The following is a 16,165-nucleotide window of genomic DNA, read 5'->3' as shown; positions in this document are numbered from 1 at the left end:
AGCTGAAAGCCACTACACAATCAGCGGAGTGAGGCGGTATGTGTACCAGCAGGGATTAACACCAGCTGCAACCGGGCGGGAAGGAAGAGATTTACGGGCGTGAACATTACCCCCATAACATATAACACATATATAGTTTCGAATAAGTATGTTTTGCTGCAGGCTTATCCAGTAATACAAAACCAAATACAAACTCCTTTATTTTAAACAAAACCAAAGTATCACTGATTTGGAGCAGTTACAAGTTACCATCGACAGGTAAATCAGGGAACTCCACTATGATCTCAAAAATAACTATTTTTTAATGTTTTACAGTAAAAACAAGAGGGAATTTTTTATAATCCAGTAGAACTCACTCACAAAGAAGTAAAATACTGCAAATAGGTCTGAAGACAGTACCCTGAGTTAGTTGTTTTAAAACTTTCATAGTTTTATATCCCTAAATTTCAGAAATTGGACGTGTTATAAGTACAGCCACGATGATTTCGCGTATTCATTTCACTTCACAAGCTAGACTCAACTTGCCTATCGATAATAAACTTTTTTTAATTGGACGATAACGAAGTCATATCTTTTGGCACGTGATTGCGTAACCACTTATTCCCTTTTTTTATAACTGGCCGAGCGTCTCGAGGGCTTTACAAGAGCACTGTAGTCCAATCATCAACGCGAAGAGGGTGTGGGAATCTTCAGCCCGCTCCTCCGACGGTTGGGTCGCCATACGACGGAGCCATCCACAATCGAAACGTCTCGACCACTTCAAAAAACCGCCACCTCTTATGTGAACCCAGGTAGGAGCATCGGAACAATATCCATTGGTTACATGACCGCTTTCCCGCGAGATGCTCTGCTCTCGTGATACACGTATTGCTTCGCAAAGAGAGTGCTCGCGGATTGCCGACAACATGGCACCCCGGGAATCTTCAACCCGCTTTCCCAAAGGGTGGATTCCCGGACGACGATGTTCCACGATAAGAAGTAGCAAATGCCGACCGCTGCTGCCAACCGCCGCGGTCGGCAGTTCCAGCGAAATAGTACCTTTAGACTGCTTACGGCATCGCCGTCACAAATGAGAACCCGGGGTTTAAGCATCAGAACGAGGCCCGACTGGTGACACATCCGCTTTCTTGCGATAGCGATATCTCTCAGTGTAGTTCGCTGATTGCTGCTCAACCAAGGTGCTCTCCCACTTCTCATGCCACTTTTCGTCTAACCCCCGCCACTTACAATTTTAAGGAGCCAGCGACCTCACACATCTTACAACACGGCATGGGGCAACACTATTAACTTCAATCTCTCTAGCGAATGATACCCATGTCGATCTGAGGGATGGCCCAGTCATGTTTGACGAGAAATAACCGTCTAACCGACTGTCACAAGGTCCAGGTGGTTCCCATACCTGAAGCGCAGTGGTTGGCTTTTATTTTCGGAACCTTTAGGGTGAGCAGTGCTCGGGGGAACTCCCTTCTTAACCACGTACACATTTATTTGATAATCCAGTAATTCTCATGTGCTTCACGTCTACCTGTCTTCGTGATGAACACAGTTGTGTACTGAGTGTGTGTCGTGTTGCAGGCCGCAGAGACCGGCGCGACGTGATTGGTCGAACGAGGAGCAGGCAGAGCCAATCACAGCGCGCCGACCACCTCGCTGAAACATTCCGTCCATCTGCTCTCGTTTCTGCGCGCCGCAGCCAGCCGCCAACATTTCCTTCTCAAGCTTCAAGCAGTCCTTCACTTCCAATGTCAACTACTTGAAACGAAGGTAGCTCCCTCCTTCCCTCCACTGCATCGCACACTGCGACTTGGTGATGACAGAAGTCGCTCTTTGTTTCAAATAATTTTTTCAAGCACTCCCTACATTAAAGGAATCTATCGAGTGTTACTACTCTTTAAACTCTCTATCACTTACATGTTAGTGACTGAAAATTCGTTCTTATGATGTATAGCAGTAATTATTTGTGCCAAAACGTAATTGTAACATTATGCTTAATATTTACTACAAAACTAAATATATATACAAATATAATAAACGGAGAAATAAAGATACATTATTCCAATTGGACACTGAATAAGATTTATCTTAAAATATTATTATTTTGCAAGTTATACAAAAAAAGTTGAACAAAAATTGTAATAATTTAACCAAACTCACTGCGTTATAGTCTCTAAATGATAAAACAGTTTATATATATAACATAATAACCATGTCGTAGCAGCACATTGTGCACAAGTGCATTCTAAATAAGCTGCAATATACATACATATTACACATAACAGCTGAAAGTACCCAGCGTTGCCAGGGCATAACACATAGTGAAAAGGCTTCTTTAACTGCGATTCTTACGTAATAAAAGAAATTACCTGCTGAGTTTCATGTTTAAGGATTTTATTGTGGATATCGTTAAATTTTTATCCTTAACACCCCAAAGCCCAAACTTCCCTTGAAAGCTGATTTTCGTTAAATAGGTTTTTAGCGGATGTCTACGTAACGAAAAAAATATACACGCCAAATTTCAAATCTGTAGGTCTTATAGTTCCCCAGAATTCGTGGTGAGTCAGTGAGAGGTATTTTTCTTTTATATACCTAGAATCATATAGGTATATCTGATACACATCTTACAAAATAAACATAATTTTTGGATCTTGATCTAATATTTCGGTAATTATGTTTTCCATAATGTAAGCAACTTTAGGTTAGATTAATTTAAATTTGAAGATCTAGTACGGAAAAAAATTACTAGAGATTAATTTTGATATCAATTTAAAAAGTATTTCTTAAAAATCTCGCGCTGTTAAAATTCTTTATACCTCGTGTATGGCTAGGTACCTTAACTACGTCCTCATAAGAATCTTTAGTAGTGTGGTTAGGTCCCGCCCATTTCACACAGAGCCATTTTATTTCTCTTTGTTATACGGTATTTGTACTTGGTCTCAGTTGTACATACTATCTGTAAATTAGTTTGAGAAAACTTGTAGTAACATCCAAAATTCTTCCTTAAACTTCCCTGCATACATACGTAACACAAAATATAATTTACGTTAGCAAACTCAAATGAACAAACCTGGTTTATTATTATAAAATATTTATTTATATAATTACTCGTCCTATTTTTAATTAGGCGAAGTTAAAGCTCTAAACACAAGGTCTTACACTTATTACTTTTGTTAATAAGAAAAATAAATATTTTAATTAACATTAGTGAAAGTTAGTATAATTCAGATCTAAGATAGCAACTCATACAAAAGTAACTAAACTAAAATAAATTTTTAACTAATAATATAAATAGATGATTTTTTAATTAAGGACCATTAATTGGTCTAATATTTACTGTGAAATCTTTGACAATAATATAACAATTAAAAATTGTATTTAATATGAAGGCAAACTTCCACACAAAAAAGGACTACAGTAGTTACGTTTGAAATAAAAAAAAATGTTTATAAATAAACTGTAAATCTATAACCATTTATGCTATTACAATACGCCATGTCTTAACTTCACCACATGAAATAAGTCAATTAAACAAAAAAACCACACTTGTAAACACTCTTTACGAAGTTACATGGAAATAAAAATCACATCCACTACTCATTAAAAAATTCAGTATTTTTTCTACTTGTTTTAAAATCTGAGTGCAAAATTTTTGCCTTATGAGCTCTTTAAGTGTATTACAAATCTAAAAAATAAAAAAATATTGTTGCTGCTACAATGTCTGTGTTCAAACTAATTAATCCATTTGAATAACATTATTTAATTAGTTTGGCACAATGTAAAGAAATATCTGCAACACCACCTATCGTTTCTCTCATTTAAAACGTAAGGTTCAAGTTAAACTTGTGACTAAATCTACATCGTATTGTTCGCTACAAGTAGAATCAATGAGTCTCAATGACTGCGAAGTTTTGCTAACGTTATTAATCATTCTGAAACGGGGAAATTCGAAAGTACATTTACTAAGAAAACTTCAAATTACAGAAGCTCTACCGGCCTTTTCAAAACCTCAGCAAAGTCTTCACAATAGCCAAAATGAATGGTCGTTTCGGTTGATGGTTAGAGTGATCGTTATTTACTTGTTTATTTCTTCCCTCAGCTCTTTGGCAGGTTCTCCAACCGTTATGCAATGACTTATGTTCTTCGCAGGAAAAGTTCTCAGCCAAAGAAAGTGTTTCTTTTTTACCCTCTTTGGTAAGTTGGAATCGTTTTTGGCCGTTAAAAACTTTATACGTGTGTACAATACTGTCGCAGTGCGCTTCATAAGTTCACTTACAACCACCGGACACAGGAAATATACGTCCAACTTCACTTTGTGCTGAGCACAGTTTATAAATGACGCGTGAATTCAGCCCATTTTTCGTGAATTCAATCCCTTTTGTTCCCCCCTTTCTTAGCGGCACTACACTTCAAACACACACAAAGTTTCACCAATGGAGAGTATGTTTATAAGACTTCCCTTGCGGACTCTTAACCATTAATAAAGAACTTGAAATATATTGCTAGAATACTCAAGGCCTACAACACAGTCTATGAAATGAGTTATTTCTACTGCGCTCTCCTTAAGTACTACTAGTCTTGAGTGCGTACTTGTCATTAATAAAAATGTGTACTTGCGGTTAAAAAGCGAACTTCTGGCGTAAAGAATTCCAAAGAGTGTAGTGAGGCTCGTTGCTTGTACTTCGTGAACATTCGTGCCACACGCACAGTTTCACCAACACACTGCTGAGTATCTTCTGAGGAGGCCTGCATTGACGCTTGTTACAAATGCCACAATCAGCCCAAAATTTTAAGTATTAAGATTTGTTTGCCTTTATAAGCAACATTTTTTGACTGAGATGGAATATTATTCATCTGTAACTAATGAGGTATAAGTGTAACTTCTTTACTATTATAAAATTGTAATTTGTCTGTTTGTTTGTTCGAGGTTGACGCACAAACTACTGCACCGATTTTGATGAAACCTTCTGTGTTTAAAAGCTTATGGTTATACTTAAAAGATGGATTATATTTTATCCATCTATAGTGAAGGGAACCAGAGATATAAGAATAAAACCACATTTAATTGATGATATTTACTTCGTTTCCATGGCAACGGCTTCTGCAACGACAGTAGCGCACCCACGTGGGCGTGTATAATAAGTGCGAGTATTCAGCCTACAGACTGCTGCAGCGACTAGTTTGATATACATGTAAAATAACTGTTGACTGACTTCGCGTACCCATGCGAAGTCAGTCAACAGTATATATATAATTCTACAGTTATTTTCATCAGTTATAGAATCACAGTTTCTTATGGAATAGACATTACATTTAATTTATAAATAAAACACATAGTAACACGAACCACAATAGCGATACGAATAGGGACTAACCTATTATCTGTGTTTAAAGTTTAAATAAATATTTCGTTTGTATTATTGTGTAAATTATAAAATTTTTATATCCACGTTATATCTGTAACTTTTTGCTTGTCCTAAGCTAGCGAAAGCAGTTAATAAAGTCATTTTTCTGTAGTTTTACGTAATAATATTTCTATATATTATGGAACTATCATTTATAAAAATCAAACATTACCTTTGTTCATCTGGAATAATGATGCTATATGAAAGTTAAAAAAATTTTTTTTTTGAAATTGGTCAGGTAGTGTAGCACTCTAACTCTCTCTTTATAATAACAGTATGGACGTTCGATGGAGGTTCCAGCGTAAGGATTGACGGTTGTTGGGGTTCCGCCATCTTGGATGATGTTACAGTTGCCATCTTAGAACAACCTTGACTCCGATGACTTAGAACTTTGCTGTCATCTTGAATTCTAGAATATTCTGACATTTAAAATTTCAGAGTATTACACACGCCGCCATCTTGAATGTATATTAAAAATTCTTGTATAGTTTTTTTAATTTATTTAAAATTATATAAATAAGAAAGAATATAAATAATTCTTAAATAAAAAAATCACTAACGTAATCAAGTGTGAAGTCCTCGGCTCGAGCCCAAGAAGGGCCATCAACAAAATTAATACAAATTAAAAAAAAAATCAAATAAAAAAATTATAAAACACTTTACCACATTATAGGATTGAAAGTAACTGGTTTAAAACTGGCAAGTAAAAACATAAAATACAATAATTAAAAATAAATATAAAATATAAAAAATAAAAACTTAAAATGGTTTTATAAACGTTTATTTAAAAGAATTATATTGCATTACGTACTTTGGAGACACAGAGTTCTATCCTAGATGGATGCTCTTGCAAATAATAGCAACACAGCCTTCATGCATGGTGTGCACCAACAGACTAACCCTAGCCACTTACCCCTAGACTTATTTAACTCCCACCAATGTGACGTCATGCCAGCCATGTTGATCGCCACATTGCCTGCCATATTAAATTCTTTTCCGTCCGCTAGATTGTGCTATAGTATATGAGTGCCCTACCGCTAATTACCAGATCGGCAGGCACCGTACGAAACCCATCTTGTCAGCCATATCGGCAGCCATATTGAACAATATTTAAGAATCACCCAAAATTTTTGTAATTTGTTTAATTTTTTTTGGAAAATAATATATTTATTGATTTGGTTCATTGCGATCCTCTTTTAGATGTGTCATCAGCGCATAAATGTAACTTAAGCTTCAAAAAATATATATTAATAATATATTGAAATAAATATCGTCTACTTAATGAATTTCTGTTTTCTGGGTTGAGTCATGTGTGAAATCGTAAATGACAAACCTTTTAGAGCAGCCTTCTATTCCATAAAGCCGAAGGAAGCACTTACACCCTAAGTCGAATGTATGTATATATCTACTATTTATTTTTCGTTATGATCCTTAGTTTAAGTTTGTCAGCCGAATTCTGACTTATTCTATACAGAGCACTTAATGCCAATTGCTTTCATTTAAATACTGATTTTTTTAGAACTCGGTGGGACCCATACCATCAGCTTCGGTGACTTCAATTATCAAAGAGGCATTAACTGGTGATATTCCTTCACCAAACAGTGCCTACTGTAGTAATGCCGTAAACTTGAATGGGCGTAGGTGTGTGATAACGCGATTGTAATAATTCTGAACGTGTTTGGTATCAGTGCAGTAAATGTTGTAGCCAGTTTATGTATGGAACTATAGAAGACCTCTTTATGTGTTGGCAAATGAATGGTTGTACATACATCAGGACCTAACTGTAACTTCTTTGGCAAGACATTTACACACGTTTTTAGTGTAAAGTCTCATGAATTATTAAACTATCCAACAAAATCCACAGAAAAATCTCAGCTGTGTAAAAATATGCTGTGAAACAACCTGTCGTTCATTACTTAGCCTGGCCGCTGTCTTGTAAAGAGCCATTGTTTGTTGTGATGACGACTAGTGTTCTCAGTGATGTGAAATATAAGGTTGCACTAACAGTTCCTCATTTGCGATTTCACCCATGATTCAACCCGGAAAACACTCTTTATGGTGTAAGTAGAAATTCACTAAGTGAGACGATATTATCTTGAATACATTATTAATAAATATTTTTGAAACCTAAGTTAAATTTTTTAGCTATTCATTGATATAACCAAGGATCGTAATCAATCATATCAATAAATATCATACAAGATTTTTAAATTTTTTTTAGAATGTTTTGCAGAATGTTTGGGTGATTCTATAAAGAGTTTCAATATGGCTGTCAAGGTAAGTTCGATATGGTGTCTGGCGATCTGATGATTGACAATAGTGTGTTATAGCGAATAACAACATATGGGGATCGATCCTAACACACTAGTGGGCAGAAGAGAATTAAATATGGCAGTCAATAAAACTACTAACATGGCGAAATGACGTCACTTTTTTGGCACTTATTTTGCCATAGTAAATGTAGTGGGAGTTAAATTGCTAGCAGACACAACGGAGGACATATGTGTAGCCATTTTTACAAATTGCATCATTCAAAGATTGAACCCTGACCCTTAAAGTTGGTGATGTAAGTTATAATGTATACATTTTAAATAAAATTTAATTTGACTTTTTATATTTTGAAATGACGAATTTTATATTATTTATTGATTTATTATGAATTTTTTTGTACTTATTATGTTCGAAACAAGTACTCCGATGTAGATGATGTGAGCAACTGATTAGTATATTTCCAAAAGATTTTTGATTTCCTATAATTTTTTTATATTTGTTATTTTTTTTATAAAATTGCCTACGTATGGTTAAAACCGAGGACTCCAAACTCGATAACTGGATGACATGAGTGCTTTATATATATATATATTTATGATAGCAGCCAAAATGGCAGTTAATTGTAACAGCTTATTAAAAATATCGATATTTTCTAGAGTCTAATATGGCGGCCAAGGTCAAGGTAAAATATATAGGTCATTCAGTATAGTGGCTATGCCGTCATAAAGATAGCAGCCGTAAAATCATAAAACCAAGGGGAAAAAACCAAGAAAACCACGAATCATAAACTGTGAAAAGGAACTTACCGTCGAGCATTGTCCACGTGTATTCACTACTGACACATCACAGTAGAGCCGGGTTCACATGACCTCGCCTCCCCAGGTTCTCGTCGGGCGACCTCTCCTCCGAGTTCGATGACGCGCCCGACGACGCCTCCACCACGTCCAGCACGCACGAGACGCAGTCGCAGAAGCACGCGCCGGCCTACCAGCCGCCGCCCGCCGCGCCGCCGGCCGGCCCCCAGCCGCCCCCCAGCGGCGGGGGCGGCGACCTGTCCCTGAACCTGCGAGGCAGCTCGCGCACTACCAGCGCGCCCTCCTCGCCCGCCAAGACCAGGGAGTCCCTGCTGCAGAGGGTGCAGTCCCTGACGGGAGCGGCGCGCGACCAGGGCGCCTCCATCCTGGGTGAGTGCGCGACATCTCGTGTAGTCGGCCAGACCCCATGGAGTCTGTAGCAGGGGCCGCTAACACAAACAAAAACCAAGGTTTTGTTCGTGCGGACTGTGATGGGTATCCTCGGCCTCTCGGTAGAGCCTCCCTTACCGCCTCCAAATTGCGAATAAATGCCATAGACATTCCCCCATGGCTTATCAGGAGCCCGTGTCGCCGTGTATCTAACATACAGAGGGTGTACATGCACATAAAGGCATGTTAAAGAAAGTTGCATAGAAATGACGATGAATAATCTGTAACTTTTCTCGGGGTATTACCGCGAACCTTTGGAAAGTGCCCGCACTGGTACTTGGGTCTTGTACATTAGCTCAATGAGGTGTCTCGCTTGCATTGCGAGCCGTTTGCTAGTTACTGTGCAGTCCGAACTGTGAGCTCTCCTGTTGCTCTTCGGAGTATCGGTGAAGAGGTTCAGTACTTAACACTCTACTTCTTCATGGTGTAGTGTTGGTAAATAAGGTGGGTAACATAACAACTAGACACAAATAAGGCAGTGTGTTGCTAATTCCTAAATTAGAGGACTCTCTGTCACGGCAAAGCGAGTGAACATTGGGTAGTTTATGTGCTGTGGGATCCTAGACCCCAAAGCGAACTCAAGGAGAGATGACTGTAGTCAAAAATGAGCACAAAGCCTTCCTCAGCCTGTGAAACTGGCAGCAACCCCAGAAATATTACCTTATGTCGGGACGTGATGTCTAGTCTGTTCAGCATCTTCCTGCAACTGACACCTCTGAAGTTGTCAGTCATATGGAAAGTGAGGACCCTTCAAAGAATAGTTGTGGGCGCCTGGTCTAACTGACAGATAAGAGCAATGCTGCACAGAATAGAAAATTGAATAAGTTAATGACAAAAAGAGAATTCAATGTAATAGTATAGGTACGTGATCCAGAAAAGGCACAAAATGAGGAGATACATAGGAGTGGGCAAACCACTAGAACTGGTGAAAGACCAAGTAGAATGGATATGCTTGAGGAAACCCTCATCAGCTGCTGTTGATCATATGTCCTTGCACCCCACTCCCCAGAATTATCACCCCCTGGCTCCGGGTCTAATACTACGGAAGTGCAGAATGTCACACCAATATTACTGTGCGAGGTGACTCTGATCACCAACTGTATGGTGGCAGAGTTGCGCAGCCTTTGTGCAGTGATCTGATCAAGGTGATGGGTAGTACATGTCTTGAGATAGGCTTTGGAGTGCAAGATCTGGCAGGTAATTGTACTTCTCACTCTCGCTGACCTGTGCTTACTTGGGCTGCAAGGTGCCTTAAAGGAGGCGCAAACAAGGGATGTACCGAAGTCATATGCCTCTGCAGTGGCTGCGGATTGTGGTGTGGAGAAGCAGGCAACCATTGGTTGAGTTCAAATTTGCCCAGCTTGCAAGATCCTTGTGGTATTTCCTGTGGATAATACATCTTCCAGAAAGGGTGCACAGTGGCCTAATAACAATGGAAAGTTATCTCCGCAAATAAGGGTATGCACTGGTCGTCCGTGGATACGTGGCATTTGAAGTGGGTAATTAAGCTACTGTCACCACCCTCCATACAAAAATGGCAGATGAATCAGATGAGTCCAAGTAAATGAGCCCTGATGTTTGCTGATAGAGGTTCTAATGTACGATGTGCCTCGATAACTGGCAATGTGTGTATAGGCAGTCTTGGTGCATGCCAAGAACTTTGTGGATGGTTTAATGTCGCTGTGGTATGTCAAGTAGAACTTTCGGATAAAGCAGTTGATTTGTAACCGCAAATATTACGAAGTTCACATGGTCCTGCAGTGCTTAGCAATTACCCATAGAATGTTTCTGGATGCATGCAGAGCATACCTAGGATACACCTCCAGTAAAGTGGTGAACTACCTATGTCCACTGCGGTGCTACAACTAGCAGCGGTATGGACACCACTTTTTCGCATGCAAAAAAAGTGCGAAGTTGTGTTGAGGGGGACACTACAACTATTGCACCCTGGATACCCCCATGTTATGTATCAAATACTCCCGAGAAGTCAATGGAGAAAGAGTGCACCATACACAGTTACCTCTTGGGATTGCCCCGTTCATGAGACGTCAGTTTCCCTGGAATCATTTGGAGTCGAGTTACGTTTCTTCAGCTGTACATCCAGAGATCAACAGTTTCCATGGCTGAGCTGGAGGCCTATTGTCAGGTCCACCACTTGGACTAATACAGAAGCTTTTCTCTGTTAAGGGCAGGTTTCCAGGCCTGTTTAGGTGATAAAAAGCAGAGCTGGGAGAACATCCCCAGATGGTGGTCGTGACACGCAATGATGGCCTTGATAGGTTGGTGAGAGGTGAGTTTTCTACCACACATCACAAGGTGATGAAGCTCACTGACTCTTTGAGAGTCACAGTTTACTTTGTCTCGTCCTACTCTTAGCAAGCAAACGAGATAAGGACCCACCTTAAACAGTGGGCAAGAATCCTCATGACACTTAGAAGGAAAATAATCAGCATTATGGCACTCTCCTACCATGGGTGTGAGTTCCTAATGATGCAGGATCTGAATGCCATGAATTACCCTGGACATCTGGCAACATATGTTTCGGTTGCACATGGAACTGTGTCACACCTAGATGGGAAATTGAGCTCCCACCATAGCCACGGAATGCTTACTGTCTGTCCAGTGATAGAGGACTTCACCAGCGATTATCGTGAGTTAGCTTTTCTCTTAGTATAATAAAATAATGCCGATTCGACAAGGTCGACACAATACCAAGAACCTGCTACATATACAAAGGTACTGAATGGAGGCAGTTCGAGTTGGTGTTAATGCAAAACACTTGGGTCAAGATAAAAAACCTTAAAAATGTTTCGGTCGTTTAGAGGGACAAGCCTATCACTAACTTCCTACAGGATACTGCCTAAGAAGTGTTTAAAAATGTGAACAGACTGCTTACAAAATGCCTTAGTGGACAGAAGAACTGAAGGACATTCGCAGTGAACTCACTGGAAGAAGGCAAGTAATGCAGCAATTGTAGGGACTATCTTGGGACCATGCATCTGCATTGCATTGAACCAGAGCTGGTATATTCGTGACAGTTTGTGGAAATGGAGAGCAGTGCGAATCTATGGGGCATGGTGTACCGAATTTTAGCTGGCAAACTATTGATGCCGACCTTGATGCATATCCATAGGTTTAGGCGAGATGGTGTCGCGAATATAGACATTCTGGAGAGCACTACATGACTACTCAATGAGCTGCCTCCTAACGATAATCCATTGGTTGAGCTTCCTGTGCATGCATGGATTTGTGAGCCCTCTACCCTCCCATGTGATGTGATAGACACTGCCAGATTTGATATGGACGACATAAAGGATGCAGTTCATTCGTTGAAAAACATGAGGTCCTCAGGTCTGGATGGAATTAAGGCTCAGCATCTGAAATATGCCTATTTACGAAACATGCCTTCCCTTCATGAAACTTTGCAATGAATGCTTAGCCAATGGCACATCCCCTACAATCTAGAATATCTATGAATGCGATAAAAAAGACATAGAAGAGGCTAAGTAGTACAGTTAACTTGTGTTTCTCTCAGTTCTCACGAAGTTACTGGAAAAAATAAACGAATATGTGACTGACACAGTTTCTGGATGCTGTGGAAGGACTTATCTTCTGTCAATACTGCTTCCGACACAGCATGGATATTGCAGTATGTCCTGACACACATAGATGTAACTTGAAGTAAGTACCTGGTTGGGATATTTCTCGATGCATAGGGTGCCTTCAATAATGCCTGGTGGCCAGCTATCCTTGGGCATCTGCATGACTTCAGATGTCCGCCCAACATTCACAAACTTCTGATGGACTAGTTTAAGAACTGAATGGGAGAATCAGGTTGCCCACTGCCACTGTTGAAAAGAGATTAGCCAAGAGATGGGTACACAGAGGCTTATACTAATCCATGGAAGACAAGAGAGGAGCTTGAACACAAAGAAGCAGACGTAACCAAACAAGTCGAGGAATGGTCTGTAGCCCACCATATGCTCCAAGGGAGATGGCCCCACTTTACGCGGGTCTCGCACGCCGGCGATTGCCTAAAGTTTGTAATGCTCATCAAGTATTTGGATATGGTGCAGGATGGAAAGCTGACATTCACCCAACACATCGCTTGTGTCTGAGAAAGAAGTTGCAGTGTTTCAACTACTGCAGAGCTTGGCCCTGAGCAATTGGAGTCTTGACCCAGCTTGCTATTGATTTTGTACAGCATTATTTTTCTCCCAATCACGACATATGGAGCCATCGCATGGTTCAGGAGGGCGAATGTGATCAACACATGGAGGAAGCTTAAATCAGCACAGCAAATTGCACTACTGACCATAACAACAGCATATAAGACTGTGTTGGGCTAATTACCAACTGTTCAGATTGCATGCAGGGTGAACTAACATAAATCATCAATGTTTCATTAATGAATTATTACAATATTATTTATAACCATATATATGTACACACATCACTATCATACAACTGAATTAACTTCTCATAATTTAGACGACTATGCAGGCACTTAAATATCAGCATGAGCCCGGTCCTGGCGAACACAAAATTCATTACAATTATACTTACGTCTAGTTAATTATACAAATAGACATTATATACTTCTTGTGAGTCTGGGTCTATGTTGCGAGTACACTGTAAACTCGCTACAAGACCAAGACCCACTTACATGTTACTAATAAACTCTCAGGAAGGTAATCAACTAAAGTTATACTTTACTCTACAGTTTTCCTTGCTCTAGTCATACATCAGGTGTTGGCTCATGGGCCAGCTGAGAGAGTTACTTACTGTTCATCCAAAGTTATATCTTAAGCAATGGCTATTGATAGTGAAGCGACTGTCAGTATTATTTAACGATAGTTTTAAAGTGACGATGAGCCCCACGGACACCATAGCCACAATACCAGTCGCGTACTCGCCTTGACCCTCATGCTAGCTGCTCCGGACTCACTGTTCTACCGCAGCTCTGCATCCCCTGGTATCGGGAACACTACTTGCTCCTCCTGTTGGACTCGCTCCCGGGCTCCACCTCGAGCTAGTCCCGGCGGATTCACTCCCGAGCTCCAGGGTTTGGTGAGAGCGTGGGACTTGCTCCCGGACTCCTCATCCGGACAGGTCCTTAGTCAGCACCATTGGTCGGTGCTGCTCAGGCCTCCTCAACCTGGTGCACCGGTGCACCCTTCCCACGACTGAGGCCACTGGAAGGCAGGTGGCACCCCAGCTCCTGCCTCCTCGCTGCCTTAGTAGTCAGTTATCGCTCCTCCCCAGAGAGTAAGTTGCGGGCAGAACAGCTTGTATAGATACTTCCCTGTTACACGCCGATTAATTTGATACGCCGTTTCCCTTTGGACCATCTGGCTCATTGCCTAAGTTTCATGGTCCGAAGGTTACGTTATGCGAATCTCGTCGCCTGCTGACACTTTCCATGCTTGAAGGACCATCATGAAAATGAGTGATGGAAAAAGGGGCGTACGCCCCATTACAACTATTTCCAGTGATGCACTCTAGGTTCTAACTGGGGATATATAACTCGATTTGATCTTGCCCCTTCTGAAGTGAAGTCTTTGTTGCCGTAAGACCCGAGGTCATTTCGGGAGAGGAGCTGAGTGAGTGGCAACTGCGATGGGATTATTCAGTGAAGGGTCGGCATATCTGCTGTCCAAGCCCATGCTACATATGTCCACTGTCAGGTTGACCCTCCTATTGCCCAGCTCCTCTCTGTACATGGAGGATTTGGGGAGCAGCTGCACCGGCTGGCTTGGCGGATGACACTTTCCGTCGCTACTGCGGAGTGCTAGATGACAACCAACATGTCCTGAGAGATTGTGGATAGGTTGAGGACCTCCTATAGAGCCTCCAACCCCAGTCCTTGCTCTATGTTGTTGCAGACCAACTGTGCGAGTTTGTGAATATTTGCCCAAAAAACGTGGTATTGTGGCTAGAGGTGGCAAAAATGCTTCTCCATCCCTCCCCTTGACCAAGGAAATAAATAATATGTCCTTGTGGCTTCTGAGGACACCTGACAAAGGCTTGGAAATGTATTGCACGAGGTGAGAGCCTGGTGACATTCGGAAGTCTGGCCACAGCAGAGTTCTAATGACTGCTCGTCTGGGCGGAGTTAGCTAATGCACCCTGTCCCTGGCACGATGCTCCTGTTTTTGTAGTCGGCTGTCTAGTGACGTACTCAGGTGGTATAGCAGTGAGTTCGGGGGCGTGGCATGGATGTTGAGCCCCTGAAAGTGCCTCTACGGATTTCTTTAGGTGATCCTCACAACGCTCTGGCACTCTGGGCCCTCTTGTAGGCCCACTGAGACCATGCTGAGACCCCCCTTATTGGCAGCGAGGCATGGGGCGCTGTGTTGCTGTCAGCAGGCACACACATATTCCTAAGGGGAAGGTGAAGGTCATCCTAGTGCAGAGGCATTGGTCCGTGGATGCCCCCTGACTTTTGACACGGCCCTCACCCTGTAGTGAGCACTCGCGTGTCCTGCGACCATGATGCGCGTACCTCCTGGACAGCGGCGACTGCCTGTGTCCTTCAGGCACGTCTGTAAGGGCATGCCAGCTATCTCCCTAGGTGTCTCAAGTGTGCAGCGCCGACCAAGGTATGTCCTGCATATCTGTGCTCCCCATCCGCTGTTCCGCCGTACAGGGGTCCTTGGTGTGTAGCCTGGGTCCAGACACTTGTACGCTCACAACAACACGTCTAGTCAGTGGTTCCCTGTGTGACGTGCATGTGCAGTGAGGGCGGGATGTGGAGGGTCGGACATGAGCCGGGAAACATGTACCTTTACGACTTCTGCGCCCAACTGTAGCCAAGCAGCAACCCGGCGTGCTGGTTGCCGGCAGTATACAGGTCCCACCAAAGGTTTAAGAACGTTCATAGATTAAAATGATTAATTTTGTGCTACAAAAACCTTTAGTAAATTCAATTCATAGTAGACGTTTATTATTAATAATCAAACAAAGTTTAGAGTTGTATAAAATCTATGCTACATTTTTGAGTTTTTTAAATGTTTTGTAACATTGGACATTTTGTATACCCAGACATGCGTGTTTTAAATAACTTTTTTCAGTTTTTTTTATTTAAACATGGTAATAACTAAATAAAGCTGTGCAACTAATATCAGTTATCAAATACAATTTATTATAAATTTTATTTTGTTTTATAGACTTTACAAACTGCGCATTAAATGTCATGAAATGTACAACTCCTAAAAAGTAAAAGTGGTTGTGGTAGACGAGCTACCAGTG

At 41.1% G+C, this 16,165-nt stretch overlaps 1 protein-coding gene across 1 annotated transcript in view; it reads left to right on the top strand.

The window, feature by feature from the left end:
• The window catches only part of LOC134527890 (synapsin), a 167,016-nt gene that overhangs the window by 5,910 nt on the left and 144,941 nt on the right, over positions 1-16,165 (top strand). The window contains exons 2-3 of the mRNA XM_063360895.1: positions 1,694-1,764; positions 8,553-8,854. Coding sequence (XP_063216965.1) covers positions 1,694-1,764; positions 8,553-8,854 — 373 coding nt within the window. The remainder of the gene's footprint in view (positions 1-1,693; positions 1,765-8,552; positions 8,855-16,165) is intronic.

This window comes from Bacillus rossius, chromosome 1 (genome assembly GCF_032445375.1).
Source record: "Bacillus rossius redtenbacheri isolate Brsri chromosome 1, Brsri_v3, whole genome shotgun sequence".
In the NCBI taxonomy this organism is placed as follows: Eukaryota; Metazoa; Arthropoda; class Insecta; order Phasmatodea; family Bacillidae; genus Bacillus; species Bacillus rossius.
This window is presented reverse-complemented; position numbering and strand designations above follow the sequence as displayed.